The sequence below is a fragment of the Tympanuchus pallidicinctus genome, unplaced genomic scaffold (genome assembly GCF_026119805.1).
Source record: "Tympanuchus pallidicinctus isolate F22 unplaced genomic scaffold, pur_lepc_1.0 scaffold3, whole genome shotgun sequence".
NCBI lineage: Eukaryota > Metazoa > Chordata > Aves > Galliformes > Phasianidae > Tympanuchus > Tympanuchus pallidicinctus.
This window is the reverse complement of record NW_026294747.1, coordinates 23,844,958-23,859,337: the sequence shown is the minus strand read 5'-3', so window position 1 is coordinate 23,859,337 and position 14,380 is coordinate 23,844,958. Positions and strand designations below refer to the sequence as shown.

General features: G+C 39.0%; 1 protein-coding gene across 1 annotated transcript; it reads right to left on the bottom strand.

The window, feature by feature from the left end:
• Positions 1 to 795: 795 nt before the first annotated feature.
• Positions 796 to 14,285, bottom strand: NUSAP1 (nucleolar and spindle associated protein 1). Its single transcript, XM_052696290.1, has 11 exons — positions 14,023 to 14,285; positions 13,686 to 13,751; positions 12,259 to 12,444; positions 11,245 to 11,419; positions 9,800 to 9,889; positions 9,078 to 9,190; positions 7,971 to 8,158; positions 5,916 to 6,091; positions 3,052 to 3,162; positions 2,397 to 2,508; positions 796 to 1,939 (listed from the first exon to the last, which is right to left on the bottom strand). Exons 1-11 carry the CDS (start codon positions 14,221 to 14,223, stop codon positions 1,852 to 1,854), a joined length of 1,506 nt encoding a protein of 501 aa, XP_052552250.1. The 5' UTR covers positions 14,224 to 14,285; the 3' UTR covers positions 796 to 1,851.
• Between the last annotated feature and the right edge of the window lie 95 nt (positions 14,286 to 14,380).

Sequence of the window (14,380 nt, the reverse complement as noted above, 5' to 3'; positions counted from 1 at the left end):
TACTGCTGAAGTGTGTCACAGCTTCTGAAATTTACAAAAGAACAGGACCTGAAATATGTCAGACTTGAACTTTTGGCACCATAAGGAACTAAAAGAAAAACCTGCTGCTGCCAAGAGCAAACAGTAGCACTGAAGGGGATTTAGCTCTTATTTTAGAGTTATGGGTGATAAGAGCTACAAAGCAGTAAGACTAAGCTGTTAAACAGAAGTAAGGTTCCAGGCACTGGCAATTCCCTAGAAATGCACCTCAGCTTTATTAACACTCTTACCCACAGCCTATGGCCCAGGAAGAACAGGTGATGCTTTTCTGTGGTGTTGTTAGTTAACTGTGTTGCAGAAAGGCACAGTGTCAAGAGGTGGGGCAAATGCTCAGTTCCCCAACCCCTCTTTTTTGTCATCCTCAGTAATTTAAGAAATACTTTAAAGAACAATTGCTGAATGGTTTCATTTCAGATGTCACAAATAGTCTAGTCAAAGCCTTGACATCATTTAGTGTCCCCTCCTTAAATGTGCCTTAAAAAAACTAATCTTAGCTCTGCCTTATATGGAGACCACAACAAAGCAAGTTGACACCATCTTGCATCAGCAGTTTCCTCTTGCACAGATTTAGATTAAGAGCAGAAGGGGAGCAAAGCTTATACTTCCTCATGGTGTCAGAACACTAATGCATTCACAAGAGGGTATGCAGGCAAATCAGTACAGAAACAAATCTGTTCAGAGATAACTGAGTAACGTGCAAACAGAACTGGTGCTACACTAAGGAGGTAGGGAGAGGTAGTCACAATAGATAACTGGTAATAAACAAGGTATGTACAAAAAAATTTATTTCCCCCCCATTTGGTTTATAAAAACAATTAAGCTTTATGTTTCAGCATTTGATATGACAGCACTGAAGTATTTGCTCACCTAGTATTTTTGAAGTACTAGTATTTGCTGAGATTACAACTGCTGAGTTACCTTTCCAGTCACAGTTTTTCATTCATAACACATCCAAATAGCTTTTCTGAGCTTTTTTTTTTTTTAAATAATATTAGTTTTTGCATTTAAGGCATTTAAACATCTCACTCTTCTTAGCATCTTTGAAGTATTTCAATTGTTTTTTTTTTTTTAATCATCTGTTTATTCTAGAAAGGACCAAGCCCAACCATAACTGATCTAAGCATCCAGTACTAGTTTGTAAAGCCACTTTTCATCTGTGACCTTACTGAAAAAAAAAAAAAAATAATGATAATTCTGCTATGCCTTGTAGTTTTCTGTAAACGTTGTAGATTTCCAGAAAGCATGCATATTTCTTTCCCTGGAGATTCCCTACCATTTCACAGATCTACAGTAGGACACACTGAACAGTTGCTACAGGTTTTAAGGATCCACTTGGATAACAGAGCAAGCAGATATCTCAGTTCCTTTAATTGACCAGTGGAATGTTTTGAAGCTTGCAATCCAAACTATGCGTTCTAGTGGATAACAAACATTTTGGTGAAGTTTGCACCAAGTTATTAGGAGGCTCCACGAGCATCTCTTTCCTACTTGCATTTTCTCCTTTGGCATCTTTTAGTTACACGAGATACATAGTGTGATACATAGCAACGTTACAAAATATCAGTAACCAACTGGAGAGTTCTGCAGCTAGAGACAGTTCTCCAAGGAGATGAGAGTTCTGAACATTTAAGAGCTTAGGAGCTGATTGGTAAAACGTTATGCTCAGATGCACTGTAAGGTCTTATTCAGTCATCTGTGGATTCTACCTAGCTAATAAACAACCTGACCCATACTCTGAAGCACAAACAGCACAAATATTTACATGCGAGAAACAGTATTTACAAGTGAGATCCCAGCTATTTCTGGTTTTACCTAACCCATAGATAGTCCTCTACGGTTTCTAAGAGCCTGAGCTTTCTTCTTTTTTCTCTCTTGCTCATGCTTCTCCCGCCTGTCTTCCCTAAAGGAGAAAAAGGAGAGAGACCATTTCAGATTACAGTAAGAGCAAAAATAGAAGCAACCTCAGAAATATGAAGTTAACCAGGGCTTAATACCTGTTCTAACAGTATGCGACATTAGCTATGCAAAAGAAGACTGCTCCAGTTAGACATTAGTCTGAATATTTAGATTCAGTTGAAATACTTAAGCTTAGATGCACAGGTCTAGCACTCAAGGTAGCAACTCATCAATACCCAGTTTCTTTTGAGATAAATCACCCAGTGCAGGAATTGATAGCTTCTCACAGAAGGAGATCTATCAAGTCCATAGCTGCTAGATAGGTATTGAACTACAATATGAATACAAAAAGTGTTCTTTCCTAAAGTGTATATTTTAATGCTCAAAGAGATAAACGAGTCATGATGTTATTTTAAATGACACTATTCATAAAAAGCTGTTGTACAAAGTATTGTACTGACCTTGTCTGGAGATGTGGCTGTTTGTAGTCTCTCTTATGTGAAGTAAGGCTGCTGTTGACAGACCTCTTTGGGGGAGCATTTTCCTTAAGTTCTCCCCAAGGTTTTAGCCGTCCTACAAATTAGAGGCAAAGAGAGGATACTGAACTACTACAGCTTAGCAACAGCGTGCTTAACAACTTCTTGTGAATTTTACACTAGCTAGCTTCTCCTTGGATGGTTTCCTTTGAGAGAAAATGCCTCTTCAGCTGCATAATACATTAGCTTCATCAGCCCATTTCTTATGAGCAGTTTTTCAGGTAGCAGTCTCTATGCAACAAACACTTCAGATGTTTCGCCTTTGCTAAGAAAGTGCACTTTTTAAGCAAGCATTATTGTGTACAGAATTATCCATATATTATATTCTGTATATCCAACATAATACAAGAATGTTTACTCCTCTATTTATGAAACTTTTGTTAGAGATTTTTTTCTCCAGTAGGGAGACTCTCAGAACACATGAAGTAGGACTTTCATATCAGTGCACAAACTATGTGGAAATCTCAAGAAATAGGGTAAAAAAAGAAAGCCAATTCACACCACAATGTAGAAAGTTTGCTCAGTGGCTTATTTTATGAACACTTTGCTATAAATAACACTACATGCATGATCACAGTACCTTTGTGTGGTTGATACCGAAGCGGCCTTGAAAGACTTGCTTTGAGATCAAATATCTTCTTGGTGCTTGAGGGTTCTGCAGATTGAGCTGTGAACTTGAACGGGGTAATAGCTACAAAAGGCATCAAGATGTCATACTTACTAATGGTAGCAGGAACATCGGTGTACAAAGCAACTCAGGAAGTGTCTGAGGACCATGTGACAACTGTCAAGACTAAAAAGTTATTAAACACTACCTTCTGCCACTAAAGAAGAAATTGCAAACAGCTCACTGGCAAAAGGGAGCTTCCAGAGAGGGCAGAAGTCATGAAATATCTTTTTGCTCTGATTTTAGATAGCATTCTGGTAAGCAGCAGATCTGCTACACCTCAGGTCAGTTGAAGTCATTCTCACATTAGTTCAGAATCCCTGGATTCACTGATCCCACAGTAACTCTCACTTTACTGACATCTAAAAGCACACATAACACTGTATGTCATGTTAGTAGCTTCTCACTGTTGATGCAAGAGGAACAGCCTACAGCCATGAGTAGGTAAGTGAATTAGTTATGTGGCAATGCACTGTATCTGCTCCACACAGCTCACAGCACAGCCAGCCCCTCACCATCAGGGCAGCAGCTCCACAGCCATTACTCAGCAACAACCAGACAGCCTTGTGCTATTTATTAACCCCATCTGTGCTGAGACCAGAGCACAGGGGGTGCGGTGCAGTGCCAGCTCGAGGAACAGCAAATAAGTTCCTGCATTTTGACACACTGGCTAAACAGTGCTGTGAACAGCCAAACAAATACGCAGCCTTACGCTTTGCATTTTGATGAAAGAATTGAGAACAGGTTTCAAGACTGCCAAAAAAATTATCGATTTTTTTGGTCTATTTGCACTTCCGTTTTCAGTCAACATAAATGTGTGTTCTGTACATTTTCAAATGGAACAGATAAAGTTGCAGTCAGATACTCAACTTGAAACTGATCGTGTCTCTCTGCTGGATTTCTGCACGCACTCTCTTACCAGAGAGAAATACCTCTGACTTCACATCATGTCCTATTCATGCCATCGCCTTTTTGGCAGTAAACAGTTTGTGAACAACTCTGGTGCTTTCAAGGATGAAGCATAGGAGTAAAATTTCATCAGAAATCTCCTCACCAGAAGTGCAGCTCTGCCACTGAGCGTGGCTGATGCATTAGTTTAGCAAAACCAGCATGCACTGGTGTTTTTCTTTTGCTCTCAATTGTTATGTTTTAATAAAAAATATTAAGCATTTAAATGTTTTGTTACTGATGCGTGTTAATTACAGTATATATTGTACAAGGGCTGCTCCAAAAGTAATGCCTCCTATTTTATTATGTTGGCCAGTGACATCAGACATGGATGGATGTTGGTGGTACAGCAGCAGAGGTTGAACCTTCCCACCAATATTCCATTACTTCTTGTTGTTGCGTGACAACAACAAGACAGACACCAGTTTGTCAGACTGCCCCTCTGCCATGGAAGCAAAGGTGTAGAAATGAATTCCTCATTGTGGAAAAAGCAGCACATGTTCACATTTGTTGATGCTTAGCTGAATGCCTATGGAGGCCAAACAGCAGTTGTGAACAGTGAGTAGAGACTTTTTTTTTTTTAAAAAAAAAAAAACAAAAAACAAAAAAACATAGCATGTAGGTGCTTGTTCATTGCTTGCAAAATGCAGAGCAAATGGTGATTATGTTGAAAAATAGCATTTTGTAGCTGAGAATTTGCTCTATCAAACAGTGCCACTGTGCTCTTTTCATCCATTGAAGTTTCAAAGAAATTAAATAGGAGGCATTGCTTTTGGAGTAATCTACATATATGCAGCCCAGTGCATTTCCTTCTCACTGAGTGTGGCCAAGGCGAGCCAAAAGGTTGGACATTCATGCTTTAAGGAGAACATGCGGCCTTTTTTTTTTGTCTTTCATGCCACTTAACAACTTACACTAAACTTGTAAACACAGTTCTGTAGCCAGAGAGGAATGTATTATGGCTCACTCAAACTGATTCTGTGCTGAGGTTTAGGTTATGCTTTAGATGTTAGTTCCTCAGCTCAGCTGCTTAAGGTGCCCCAAACCATATATTGAAAACAAGATTTTATCAGTTTTACCCTTATCTGTTTTTAAGGATGAGAGACACTGACAATTATTTTCCTAAGGTCATTTCTGCTCTTTTAGGATAGTAATTCTTACATTTACAATAAGAACTGGGATACCAAAACAGACTCGCCTAAAATGACTAAGCAATACCATATACAGCCCCCTGCATTTTTCTAGTCCTTCAGAGGAAATAGATTATTTCCTTGTCTCTGCATATTTGTTTGGAAAAGAGGATTTTCACGTTTAAGGAGAAGAAACGAATAAAAACAAGAAAACATCAGCAGTGAGACCTCCAGCTGCCACCCCAACAAAAAGAATGTCAGTATTGTCATATATACTGAGGTCAAGAACTTAAAGCTGATGTACTTAGTGATGCTGGGGCATCAATTCTTAGCAACACTTTGCTGTTGCAGATTGCTAGCGATCAAAAGACTTATTTTCCCTACAGACAGGGTTTTATAGGGTTTTGGATTCCAAACTAACTAGGATTGCAGAGGTGATGATATCAAATTGTCTTAAGATGCGTGCATCCTACAAGGAGAATGAGACCTCTGAGAAGACATCAAGCCCACATCTTCAGTGACAATCAGAAAACTGGAAACTGAAGGAAATAAATTACTGCAGTTTCTAAAGAATCACTCATTCACTACTGGATTAAATTGAAGTGTATAATCTATTAGGTTACTGGTCCACAGGTTACACGAACACTCAATAAAATATGTCTTGATGTGAAAAAGACAAGTATTCAGTAACTACTTTACCCTTTAATGCAGGCAGATCATTATTTCTCGTGCTTCTCTTGCTGTTTTTTGCATTTAGGGGTTCACAGCTCTTCTGGCTGTCAGGAGTGCAGATCTCTTCCACGTATGGAGACATCCTAGATGGAGTCTTAGTAAGGGAACGTTTATGTTCATTATCTTTTGTGGCTTCAGAGAACCTGAAAGTTAGAGATAATCAAGAAAAGTCACATGCAAGGAATGCAAGCAATGTCACAAAACAAGGAGCAAGTGTTGCACTTACAATAAAGCTGGTAACTAGCAAAGACATTCACAGGTAACAAGCTGCACTAAAAATACCTTCAACAATTTTCAGCTTGTGAACCATCATTAACAACTGTAAATAACAGTGGAAATTTTAAAGAGGTGACTATCTTGCTATTTCAGAAATCAAATGTATTTGAATGCAATAAGCTAACTGCATACTAAGAACTGTGTGCTGCAAGGGTAAATAGACACATTTAAGTATACGTGTGTGAGATCATGAAATAAATTTAAAATCTTTTGTGAATTAATAGTCTCATCAATAAAGATACTGAGCTGAAAGCCTGCAAGATATGGGAAAAAAAAAAGTTAATATTGAAGAGAACTGTATTTCAAGCAAGTTTGTGGATGTGCATTTGCATTTCATTACATTTTTGGACAAATGACATGGAAATAAATTCTGAAAGAGCTTCAATTTACACACTGTGAAAGAATCAAGTAGGGCTGCCGCAGAGAGGAAAAAACATGCAACACGAAGCACAGAGACAGAATGAGTTATTTCTGTTTGTTGTCACTTCCACAGGAAGAAAGAAAGTGATACAGAGTAATTGAAATAGGGTAAATAGGAAGAAGAAGCATGGAAATCAAAATTGCACATTTAAAATAGAAACAAAGCCATCTGGATTCAGTTTGATATTTCAAGGAACGATCGGTCTTGAATTCTCAACAGTCAAATAACTTGATAGGAAAAGTTACAAGTCCCATAATGTAAATAAATCATTAGGAGTTGGTCAATAATGGAAGATGTACTGACTCACCAGTAGAAAAATCCACACGTGTAATATTTATTCTGGGACCAAAAAATAGTCCCAGCAATTATTCACTTGGCACACAACTATTAGGAAGTGAAGGTTATCAGAAAAATTCAAAGGAATGCAATAGAGACACAAGATTCACCTGTCATTAATAGGGTGATAAGTATAAAATACAGTGTCTAAATGTGAACTTCAGCTGCTGTAAAAAGCCCAGTGAAAGCAAGTAGTTGGTGTCAGTACAACAATTAAAAGCCAGGAAAAACAGCAGAAAAAAATGACTTTTGCTGAAAGGAAAAGCGTGCAAAAGAATACTTTTAGGGACTGTATTTTCAATTCTTTAAGAAGATCTTTTTCCTCAAGACCCAGAAAAGTCACTATTAAGCTATTAAAAGAATTACTTATAATAAAAAAATTAATCAGGAGATGTTAATATAATTGCTTACTTATAAAAATAATGAAGCATGCATAGTATCTTAAATGCAAACAAGGTGAGGCTTAATAACATCAGCTCATTTATTTAGCAAGTCGTGATGACTTTCTGGCATCAGTTTGGTTCCCATCTGTTAAAAGCAACCTGCTTATATCAGTTGATCACAAGAAGCCCTACTGTGTTATGGGCACAGAGTATCTGAAGTCTCTGCAAATTTCACCTGGGATACTACATAAAGTTCTGGTTGAATCATCTCAAAGAGGAATTAATCCAAATATAGGAGACACTATTAAGTTGCTGACAAAACTGAATGCCTACACAGTGAGAGAGGGAAAAAAAAATTTGATTGGTTTGCTTAGGAAAATGCAGGTTGGAAGTGAGACAAATTTCCTCTGCAGTCAAACATCTAAATACAGAATCAAGATAAAAACATTTACTGTACTGCCTAAAGCTGTCAGTTCTATCTTTCAGCCTAGCTTTCTATCTGTACCTGAGTCATACTTGGAATTGTAATAAAGCAGTCAAATCACAGTCTACCTTTATTATTTTCAACATGTCATATTACATCAGTGACAGCTTCATTCTTATTACCTGACATTCATTTTGGTTGTTGAGAGAACAGAAGGATTAAATGAGGATTTCCTAGGCAAAATACTTTGACTTCCAGCGTTCAGCAGACCGCGTGGTGAGCGTCGCAGGTTACTGGGAGTGCAGGTGCCAGAGAATCTGCCTCGTTCTGGATTGGGGCTGAATAACAATGTTTTGCCACTGCTGTGTTTCTGGGGAAAAGCAAACTGGGAGTCAGCACAATCTGCTAGAAGTTGTTCCATCGAGAAGGCAGTTAAGAAGCAGGGAAACTATAGTGCGTATGACAACCACACCATCTCTTATGCTTTGAAAGGGAACAGGAGGGAAGTGTTTTAATCTTAAGATTTTACACGATTAAATTCATCTGAAAGCATATATTGTAGAAGTGCTACAAAGTGCCTTTTTCTGGTGCCCTTCAACGATTTGGGTTTTTTTGGCCAGCATCTGCCAAAATCACTTCTCTTAAGCATACATTCATACACTGTATGCCTTAAAGAAAGAGAAATGTAACGTTCAGAAGTTCAGTGTTACTATTTTGGTATATCCAATGACATCCATCTATTCACTGACACATTGCTATTGCTTCATAAAACTGCCATGCCCAGAAAGAAGCTTCCCTTACAGGTGTCAGATGTGCACTAACTCAAAGCCACTGGAAGCTACACGTTACCTATTAACGAACTAGTAGGTAACGTATGTAGTCATTGGCAAAGGTTCTTTAAAGCACAAAAAACCCTTTGTTTAATCCCTATTTTTTGGAAAACAACCCATCCCATGTTATGTTCTGCTGCAATTCAGAAATGCCTGTTACCAGAAGTTCCAGGAGACCCTTTCACAAGCAATCGTGAATTACATTTTACACATGATTACCAAGCTAATTATTGTTTCCTATAACTATTTATAACCGTACTCAATTAACAAATAAGTTACATCAAACTACAGAGAAACTGCATAGAACCAGTTATATAGGACTCCAATTAGAGAGCTCCATCACATATATGCACAAGGCCAGCTTCTCAGCTCTAAAGAGGCTTTGTGGGAAACTTAAGGAGAGCCTTTGTGGAAGTAAAAATATGGCAACAATGAAAGTCTTCGTTTGTTAGCACTTACCTTGGCTTCACTGAGGGAACTGCTGCAGGTCTCATGCATTTTTTTCTTCCTCTCAATGTAATCAGCAATGGACTCCATTTTCTTGAAGTGAGCTTCGTGCAGCCTTTTAAAGTCTAAGAAGTTCCAAAAGTAATAGGAGTCATGCATCTAACAGACTCCTAAGGAAGCTTGCTACAACACAGAAAGTTTACAACACAGCCTGTTATGGCCTCAAAGACCATAGCATATTCCTCTAAGTAAGGTTGGGTACCCACAGGTAAGCGAATAGCATGCAACAACATCTACATCACCAACACGGTTACATGGTGGATGCTCTAGAGAATTCCAGGGTCAAAGGAAAAAACATAAATACTTCCATTGTCAAGTAATAAGAAAAAAAAAGTGAGTATTCTACAAAATGATGAATTGTTATGACAACTGTAGTATTGATAAAGTAAAAACAAGTAGGAATCGGGAGTCAGAGCACACCTTCCTAACTCTTTGCTGTTTTGAAAACTCCAAGTGTGTTTTATCCAGAAAACACCAAATAAACAAGTGGGAAGATATACATCAGTGTAATTTTTGGTGTTCTGGGTTTGTTTTGTTTTTCTGCTTTGCTTTTTAAAGAGAAGACAGCCTCTTGGTTCATAGAATCCAGATTTGTATTTTTGCAAAACCTGCAATTTATCTCCCTTCATACACAGGTAATACTTTCTCTTTTTAAGCATGGAAGATTATCTTACTTGGTGTAGTAGCTTTCAGCCCTGTTTTCCCAGACTTAGATGCACCACCAACATACAAAGGAATCTTCTGTCCTGCAGGATGAGGATCACCTGGCACAGTAAGATTAAACAAAACTATTACAACTACTAGAAAAATATTTCAACATCACTAAAGCTCTTTATTAAAGCACATGAGGTGTGTTTTGCCACATCTCCTCAAAGTGGTTTAGGTTTCAAGAAATAAAACCTCATTTGAAGTAGATAAGTCCTAAGTATCTCAGAAGCCTTGTAAATGATATGTCAGTAAAAGCATGCCCTGATGAACTACAAAGCGAAGCACAAGTTTGGCAGTCACACCAGGTTATTTTCTCTCAACACTGAAGTATTTCACAGGAGGAGTTAACAAGAGAACTTTGCTTGTAGTAAACAACTACAACTCACAGGTCTTTATCCAGTTCATAAGCGAATGTTTTTAAAATATTGATAACTGAAAAAAGAAATATCTTCCAGCTAGCCTTTCTGCCACCACCTTAAATATGCACACAAGAGCCTCAGCTTTTTAAATCATTGCTGCCTTCAGGTCAGTATTATGACAAAACCAACACGCATTAAGTGTAGTTATAGTCTTTCCTCTATTACACAGCTATCTTACCATCTGAAGTTACAGTTGAGAGGAAAAAAAATAAAAACTAAAGCAATACAGATACTTGTGGTTGCAGTTATGGGAAGAGATTAGCACTGTTTGAAGTGTCAATGTGAAACTAATTTTAGTACTGCTTCAGCCAAAGCATTTTTTTACATATTTTATTTGCTTTTAAAAAAAGCTTCATAGAAAACTTTTGTTTTCTTAATTAGCTTTAAAGTTACATACGACCTCTAATAGGAAAGGCTTTAAATTCTATCAATCAAAGATACTCATGGTACATCACAAGGACTGTGACACTTAACAGGAGGCAAATAATGGTACATGTCCAATAATTTTTTGTGAATCTATCAAGCAAGATAGGGAAGACAAACTTAATTCCTCTCTAGTTCAGCTGCATGCACAAAACAGTGGAGGAGCAGCGAGCCCATATTTTCAGCAGCATCATACTCTAAGGTCATGAAAATTTATCAGATACAAAAGCGATCCACCATTACACTGCCTAACAGCATCTGTGTGTTAACAAATTAACAAGGGTGTTGCCTGCGTATCTTTTTATACTAGCTGTACTTCCAAGAAGGCAGTGAAAAAGCCCATTCACCTAAAGAAAAAGAATACTGAGGCATTTTCCCTTTTTGTGCTATTTGGCTCCTTTAAAAACTGGCATCTCAGGTGTATTCCAGAAGGCGCTGATCCTAAACAAAGCAGCAGGAGGATCAAATACACTCAGACTCCTTCACTGAAAATATTTACAGACAAAAAATAACCTAAGTAGTAAATCTAAAGTACCACAAAGCTTCTGTTTGTGGAAGTTTTTACTTACGTTCTGCTCTAGTGCTTTTAGTAGAAGTCCTGTTTGGCTGCTGCTTCTCAGCAGTAGCTGTGCTTGGATTCTCATCAGCTCTTTTTTTAGTAACTTGGTCCGCATTTTGGAATACCATTTTTTCCTTTCCACAATCACCCTGAGGCACTTCGTTCTCCTTTGTTTCAGAACGCCCCTACAGTTAAGCATACTTCATTAAACTCTTTGTTCCAATTGAATATAAGAAAAGGATTTTGTTCTGAGAGCAGCTGGTCAGCGAAACCAGTGTTTCCAGAGAGGTGGGGTAACAGCCATGCTGAAGAGTTTTACAAAAATTAGCTCACATAAAACCCCAAGCATTGTGATCCAACCTCATAGCTGACCCTGCTTTCAGGGAGAGAATGAGGAAGAGGCTTTATGAAACACAATGTAAGTCAACCTAGGAAATATTTGTAATTATCTATATTAAGGCTTTTCCCTGCACAGTTCTAACATTCTAGCACGATGTTTCTTCTATTAACAAAATTATTTTCAAGAAAAAGTCCATTCAATTGCTATGTTACTTTTGACTATCACAGCTGTAGTTACCACTGGCTTTCATTTACTCATGCTGCTAAAAGGACCAACACCTCTCGTGTCACCATTTCCCTACCATTAAGTTTTCTGCACAATTCTGACTTCACCCACTCATCCACCCGAATTGTGAAGCTCCAGTATACATTCAGATGTATACTATGATGAGCGAGTGAAATCAGTCCTACACTCAGGGTAGTAATCATGCACTTCCTCAGAAGGTTTTCTTTTCTTAGACTAATTTCATAAGTCATTTCTGTTCATTGTGGAGTAGCGTACAGTCCAATTAGACAAGGTCTGTGGTATAAAGTACAAGTTCTTGTTTTCTGTACACCTACATACAAAAATGAAACCCTTACCTGCTAACCTGGTAGCAGAATTAATCAAGCCTTTATTTATTTATTTTAAATCTCCAGTTTCATTGCAAGACACAGACACACAAAAGAAAGCAATACAAATTACCTCCATCTCAACAGAGGGCCCTGTATTTTCTTCACTGTCATTAGCTTCCATATCAGAGCTCTTCTTTTTCCTGGTTGTTTTCTTTTCTTTACATCTTTTTGTGACAAAACGTGCTGGATTAGGCATAAATTCCTGCTGACAGCTCGGTTCAGAGTCCATTGAAGCAGGCACGCTTTTTTCAGAATTCTGTATCAGAAAAGTACCATAACATGGAACGCACACATAGCAGATAGGCGCTCTGAAGGGACAGCTTCAACACTATTATTGGAAAAGGCACTTCACACAGACGAAAGCAAAAGTACACTTAAGTAGTACAGTAACTAACTTGGCAATATCTAGATTTCCCAAAACACCTTAACTACATCTCCATGAAAAAGCTACGTAATAAAATGATTGTAGTACTTATATTCAGTAAGCGGCTACTTATATAAAAAAGTAAGCAGCCACTTAGTATTTGAGATCTGACTTGAATGAAGCTGCTATCCTCCAAAATCTGTTAAAATTATCCTACAGAAATATACACATACAAGCCACAAAAGACTACACAATTTCCTCATGAATTTAGAGAAGTAGGTTATAAAGGCAAATTTTAATATGAGTTGTTTTAGAAAAAGTAGACACAAATTTATCAAAAGCATAAGGAAGTGTTAGATGCGATATTTTGGCTCATAGGAAACTTAATAAGAAAAGCAATTAATATAAATGAATAAAAGAAATATCAATTGTATTGAATCATAGAATGGTTTGGGTTGGAAAGGATCTCAAGGATCAGCAGGTTCCAACCCCCTTGCTACAGGCAGGGTTGCCAGCTGCTAGATTAAGTACTACTAGATCAGATTGCCCAGTGCCCTTTCCAACCCGGCCTTGAAAACCTCCAAGGTCACAATATCCATAACCTGTCTGGACAACCCATTCCAGCACTTTGCCATTCTCTCAGTAAAAAAAAAAACTTCTAAATCTAATTACAATCTAAATCTCCCTTCCTTTAGTTTATGACCATTCCCCCTTGTCTTGTCACTATCTACCCATGTAAAAAACTAACTTCCCTCACGTGTATAGGCTCCCTTTGAATATTGTAAGGCTATAATGAGATCTTTCCACAGCTGCCTTTTTTGCTTTTGTTATAATGTCAGTGTAAGTGAATTGCAGATGTAAAAAGCTTTGGGATTAGTAAGTATAGAATATAAAATGAAGAAGTTTAAATGTCAGTGGTTACAGGGAATGATTTTGTATTGATACTAATAGATAAACTTCAGGCAGAATTCATGCCTTCTGTTGTTCAGGAGGGCATGTCAAACATTCACACACACATCTATTAATACATGAGCGCGTTCAACTAAAAGCACCATTGAAAAAGTACTTTTATTACAATTAACACCACTAAAGCATTCTTTCTGAAAAAGAAGGGCTGCTTGATCATCTATTACCGTATTTTCATTTTCTTGCATTCTTCCTTGGAAGTGTTGCTTCAGCGCTTTCAACAACTTGTCGGCCTGAAGAAAAACCAAAGCGACAGATGAACTTAACACTGCCTAAGGAGACCGCCTGAACCCAGAGAGGGCTCGTGCCGGCCTAGCCGCCCTGCCCAGCGCCAAGCGGACCGGGCCACAGCGCTGAGGCCACAACGGCCACGGCCGCTCCCGGACACGCCGCCCGCCCCGCCGCCCTCAGCGCCGAAGGGACGCGGTTCCCTCAGCGCCAGCAACACCGCGGGGACGACGGCACCACGTTCCCGCACCGCTCCTCCCGGCCGCCCCCACTCACCCGGAGGTTGGCCCTCAGGCCGGCGGCCTTGGCGACCTGTTGCAGCTCAACGTACTTCAGCGCGTCTAAAGACTGAAGCTGTAAGGAGAGCGCCATTATTACCCCACTACCAACCGCCACTCTTCGAATCTCGCGCTTAACCGACACGGAGCGCCTTGCTCCCGCCTCCACCGTTCGAACTTGCCCGCCGCGGCCGGCCATTGGCCGGGCCAGGTGAGGAAGGCGGGCTTAGAGGCACAGGAATCGGCCAATGGCTGCTGTGGCCACCAGAGTGCTGTTTTTCAATCACGATTGGCGCAGGCTGCTCGGGAAATCCCCGCCCTCTAATGCTTGATTGGGCGCCAGAACGAGGAGCCGC

Coding starts and splice junctions, on each gene's coding strand:
- NUSAP1 (XM_052696290.1), bottom strand. CDS start 14,223: ATGGCCGGCCGCGGCGGGCAAGTTCGAACGGTGGAGGCGGGAGCAAGG. Junction 6,092..7,970: donor ACAACCAAAATGAATGTCAG/GTAATAAGAATG, acceptor TCTAACTTTCAG/GTTCTCTGAAGCCACAAAAG. Junction 2,509..3,051: donor TCGGTATCAACCACACAAAG/GTACTGTGATCA, acceptor TCTAATTTGTAG/GACGGCTAAAACCTTGGGGA.